The sequence below is a fragment of the Crocodylus porosus genome, unplaced genomic scaffold (genome assembly GCF_001723895.1).
Source record: "Crocodylus porosus isolate Cpor-Errol unplaced genomic scaffold, CroPor_comp1, whole genome shotgun sequence".
NCBI lineage: Eukaryota > Metazoa > Chordata > Crocodylia > Crocodylidae > Crocodylus > Crocodylus porosus.
The window spans coordinates 15312918-15317722 of record NW_017728925.1 but is presented as its reverse complement, the minus strand read 5'-3'; the positions used below and the strand labels follow the sequence as shown (position 1 = coordinate 15317722).

General features: G+C 53.5%; 1 protein-coding gene across 1 annotated transcript in view; it reads right to left on the bottom strand.

The window, feature by feature from the left end:
- The window catches only part of AGPAT2 (1-acylglycerol-3-phosphate O-acyltransferase 2), an 18523-nt gene extending 13724 nt beyond the window's left edge, over positions 1–4799 (bottom strand). Inside the window, exon 1 of the mRNA XM_019540924.1 lies at positions 4606–4799. Within this exon, the coding sequence (XP_019396469.1) occupies positions 4606–4790 (185 nt within the window). The 5' untranslated portion in view covers positions 4791–4799. The remainder of the gene's footprint in view (positions 1–4605) is intronic.
- Positions 4800–4805: the final 6 nt, after the last annotated feature.

Sequence of the window (4805 nt, the reverse complement as noted above, 5' to 3'; positions counted from 1 at the left end):
CCCGACCATTGAGTGAGGTCCCTTCCAGCCCTAACATCTATGAGAACTTCCAAAACTAGAAATAGCTGGTACCTAAAATGCCAGCTGAATGGCTGCTAAAGTTAACAGCTTCCTGCTACCATGCTATTTCCAGTCCCAGCTTTTTGCTTATGATTTTCACATCAGACCCCTGGATTACTGAAGTGCAAGGCCTGCAATGGAGGATCTATGAGGCCAAGCATGATAAGCTGCTGAGGATGCATTTCCGGCTTTTCAAGGTTCAACAGGACAAGACGCGCAACTTCACCGGCGTTATGTGCTTTCAACAGTGGAGACTCGTTGAAACCTGCAGCCGATGTGACGCTACAGCGACCTTTCTCCCATCACGCCAGGTTTGTCATTACACAGCCAGGTGGCAAGGCTTTGCAGGTGGGGCAGCAAGGCCAGCTCTCCCTATCCAGGGGACATAATTTCTACTGTCATCTTCCAGCAGTGCAGGTTGAATCCAATCCACTCACCTAAGGCCAGAGGATAGAGTCAGGGGGGCCATTTCTGGGCCAAGGGCTCAAGGCTCAGAGCATCCTTTCCCCGCCTCACCCTGTTCAGGAATTTGGGCCGAGGGTCAGAAGAGATTTGTTCACTTTAACCTGTCTCTCACGGGAGAGGAGACTTCAGGAAGACTTGAGAGGTTCAACACAACCCAGACTTCTCCCCAGCAAGACTCAACGCAAGCTCTCCCCATTCTAAAACTCAAGACAAATGATCAAACCTGAGTGAGATGGTTTGGGGCAATGAAAGCATCCTTTGAAGTTTCCTCTTTGAAGGGGTTTTAGGTGCTGCTCAGGGGGAAGGAAGCAAAAACAAACCCCCTCCCCCCCCAAAAACAACCAACCAAACCAAACAAAAATCAGAAGTTTCCTCCAGTATAGAAAGTCAGGCCCTGGCAAGATCTGCTGCTCATAGTTTCACTCCAGCTATTTCTAACATAACACTGGCAAGGAGACAGAAAAACAGCTTTGCTGGTCCCGGAGATGGGGGAAAACCAAGATCCTGCATTTGGTCTCCATCACCCGAGCGCTGCATGGATCAGGGCTTAAAGGCAGAGCTGAAGGAGTCGCTTGCTGCCCACGGCAGTCCCAGGCCAGTCCCTATTTCAGGCAGGCCAGCTCTCCGGGAAGCACCAAATGCAGCTAGTACCACAAGCACAGAGAGCGGAGGAGTCAGCTCTGTGAATGGGGGAAGGACAGCTCTGCCCCAAACTATAGAAGCAGCCTGCTCCTGGCTACACATGCCCCACTAAGAGACCCTGTGCATAGGTGTGCGTGGAAGGGAAGGGAAGTGGGGGGGAGGGAGGAAGAAAAAAGGAAAGACTATGAAGCAGTGAGGCCAGGGCTACCCAACTACTATAGATGAATGCATTCCCCATGCAGCCACTGCAAGCTTTTGCACCCGATGGCAATCATGCATCCAGGTAGGTATGGGAACTCCCTGCCTTCCTTCTGCTTTGGCTTCCCTTAATGTGCTGCAGGCCAAGGCCTCCTGCCTAGCTAGTGATACGCAGTAACGTCTGGGGCCATTTAACGCTCCCTCTTGTGTGCAAGCTTGCATTGGATTTTGAATGCATCACATCTCATTGCCAGCCTCACCCTGCTTCTTGCGCCTAGGTCACTGCATGCAGAGATTTCAAATAAAAACCCCATGGAAGAGGAGGTAGAGCCAGCTCCTTGCACAGCATTCACTTTCCATGCCCGGAAGGCCCCGAGGTGGGGGGTTCCTGCCACCAGGGCATGACATTGTGATGGTAAAAAGGCTGCAGGGACCATCTTGCAACGTCCGACTGGTTCTGACCTGCAACTCCAGAAGCTTTTGGGGTTTATCATCAACTACCCCCAGGGTTGAAGAAACAGATTATCAACCAGAGACCCTTGACAGCCGGCATGGACAATCCATTGAATGGCCTAGCTTTGCTCTCCGTGTTCAAGCAAACTACAAATGCATCAAATACCTGAAACAGATACAAGGGGAAAAGGAGGAATTCTGAATCTTCAAAGGTCCGAGGGAACATTTACCCCCTGCCCAAAAAATGGGATTGCCAGGCTCTGATGAAGTACAACAATTGCTTTAACACTAGGACACAGCTCACACGGTCAAACAAAGTAGAGTTAGGTTTTCCTCCAGATTTGGAGAAAAAGACAACAGCAAAATCATTAGTTTCTACTGGGCTGCTGGTTTCTAAGAGCACATGCAGCAGTGCCCAGAACAGGTTCACCTGCCTTAAAAGGACCTTGCTAGCACCTTGAAAGGCTGCAGACTCCTCCAGACCTTGCAGTAGTTCCTCAAGCCCCTTTAAAATCCTCTCCTGAGGAATTTGGGGGCTGGTTTTTGTTTTTTTCATTTTTAAATATTCTTTTGCAACATGCCCTTATGTACCCAGTTGCACAAGGAGGAAGTGGGGGCCAGCCATCCCACAGGGTTGTTCTGGTGCAAAGCAGTTGCAGGATCTTATGAAAGGATTACGACGGGCAGATGCAAAGGGTTGCCCAACAAGCCCTCCTCCATCAAGGGACTGATTGCTAGAAAGGCCGATGCTAAGTCAGGCCATGGAAGAACCAGGCTCAGTCTCTTCAGACATGGATAACGGCTGCACATAAAATAAGAGAAGGTAGATTCACTAAGCTCACAGGCAAGTAGCACACACCTGCAGCCCACGTGATACCAAGTACCAGCCTCGCTCCTCCTGCATTTCTAGGGCATGCTCGAGAGCTTTGGGATGGGAAAGGTCATGCCTCCCTCCCCACTAAAATGAAGCCACATCTAGGGCAAGCACGGCAGCTCCTCACCTGCAAGAAGAGCAGAAACCTTCAAGGTCAGGCCGTGCACATCTAGGGCACCTGCAGACTTCCTGTGGGAACCTGCTGGGCCAGCACCTTCACACACACCTCTCACAGGGTCCTGTCCAAGCCGCACTCCCCAAAAAGTCTCCTCAACCCAAGAAGGAACTTCTTAAGTTTGCCCAATTCCTTCTTCCCTCCCACCTTGACTGTTTCCCTGCACTCAAGTGTTTGCTTGAGAAGTAGCTCATCTTGAGCCACTCTCTCCTGCCTGCTTCCCTCCCCCTCACCCCAGCAGACAAAACCCAGCGCACTTATGCTACAGGTCAAGTGAGTCCCAAGGCCACTGCGACCCTTGATGCTGTAATAACACTTAAAAACTCCAGAGCAACTAAAACGGCTACAAAAGCCCTTAGCTCAAAGCTGTCCTGGAAGTAACCACGACTCTCACATGGCTGCAGCAGAGCTCGGCGAGGTGACAGCTTCCCAGTTTTCTCCTCTCCCCTCCAAGGAGTGTCACCACCAGATTTTTAAAGTGCTTTTCCCCGCTCCCCTCCAAGCCAAGTCAACCAGCAAGAGGAAACACAAGCGCCACCTCTGCTGCCGCCTGCCATGACTCCATGCTTGCAGGGGTGCGACGGTCAGTGCGCCCATGCTGCAGTTAGGATAGTCTGCTCGTTTCTCAAATGCTCATGCCTCCAACGCAAGACACTCAAAGGATCCGATACAAGCTGAGCATATGTATATTTTTTACCCCGGGCAACGGAGATGGAGGGATTAAAACACCCCATAAAAAACAAAAAGCTTGTTTAAGTGTAACTACTCTGTGGAAATGGCCAGGCTACCCAAGTGGATGCAATCATGTACCCTATTCGTTTGCAAAGCCTAAGCAATGTGTTTTCCTAGCTAGTGACAGGCTGCGCTGAACCTCCAGCAAGCCCACACAAGCCCTCACACTTCAAAGCAATTTAAGCAGCAGATTTTTGGGTCGGGGCATATTTCTAGACCAGGGCTTCCCAAACACGTTGATCCTGCAGATCCCAATTTGAACCAGAGTTGCATGGAGATCTCCCTGGTCACAACAATGCAGCCTGCTTGCAAAAGCATAAACACCTCATGCCTGCCACGCTCCTCGGTCACAGGGGCTGGCACTGCAAAAGCTATTTTGGGTATTTCTAGCTATGTCCTGATTACAGTTAAATCACTGGGATGGAGGGGAGGCAGCAGCACATGACTGGGTTTCCACCCCCCGCATTTAGGAGACAGGCAGCAGTTGCACAACTGTGTCTAGAGTGTGCCATACGGTTTGCAGTGTGCAGCTAAAAGAACGGCTATGGACTAGGTCAGGCCGAGGGGCCATCTTGCCCAGTCGCCTGCATCAACCTTTGGCCCTCTCCCGTCCTCGGCCAAGAACACAGCCAAGCCCGGTGCCCCGAGGACGCGTCTGCCCCCTCGGCGGGCCGGCGGGACCCTCAGCATCTACCACGTGGTTTCGCGCCTCGGGCCAAATCAGTTCCCAATTCTGTCAGCTCAATCCTTCCAGGGTGCTGTGCTGCAAGGATGCTGCCTCCCCGACCTCAGCCCCGGGCTTCACAGACTCCCAAATCCAGGCAGCGTCCTGCGGACCGGCCCCAAGCCCCGCGGGGTCCAGCTGCTCAGGGCAAAGCAGAGCCCCTGCCGAGATCCTGCCACTGGCACTCTCCTCGGGGCGCCCGCCGATCCAAGGGATCCATTCACCTCACGACCCTCCAGCCCGGCCCCGGCCCCGGCCGCGCCCGCACCCGCCGGCACTCGCCTCATGTTGCGCACGGTGCGGCCGCGGCTCCAGAGCAGGCAGGCGGCGCTGGCGAGCGCGGACATGGCCAGGCACAGCACGCAGTAGCCGGCCACCTTGGCCTGGAAGCGGGCGGCCGGGCTCAGCGCCGCCGCCGCCATCAGCAGCAGCGCCGCCGCCGCCCACAGCGAAGCGCCGAAATCCATGCTCCGCGCACGCGC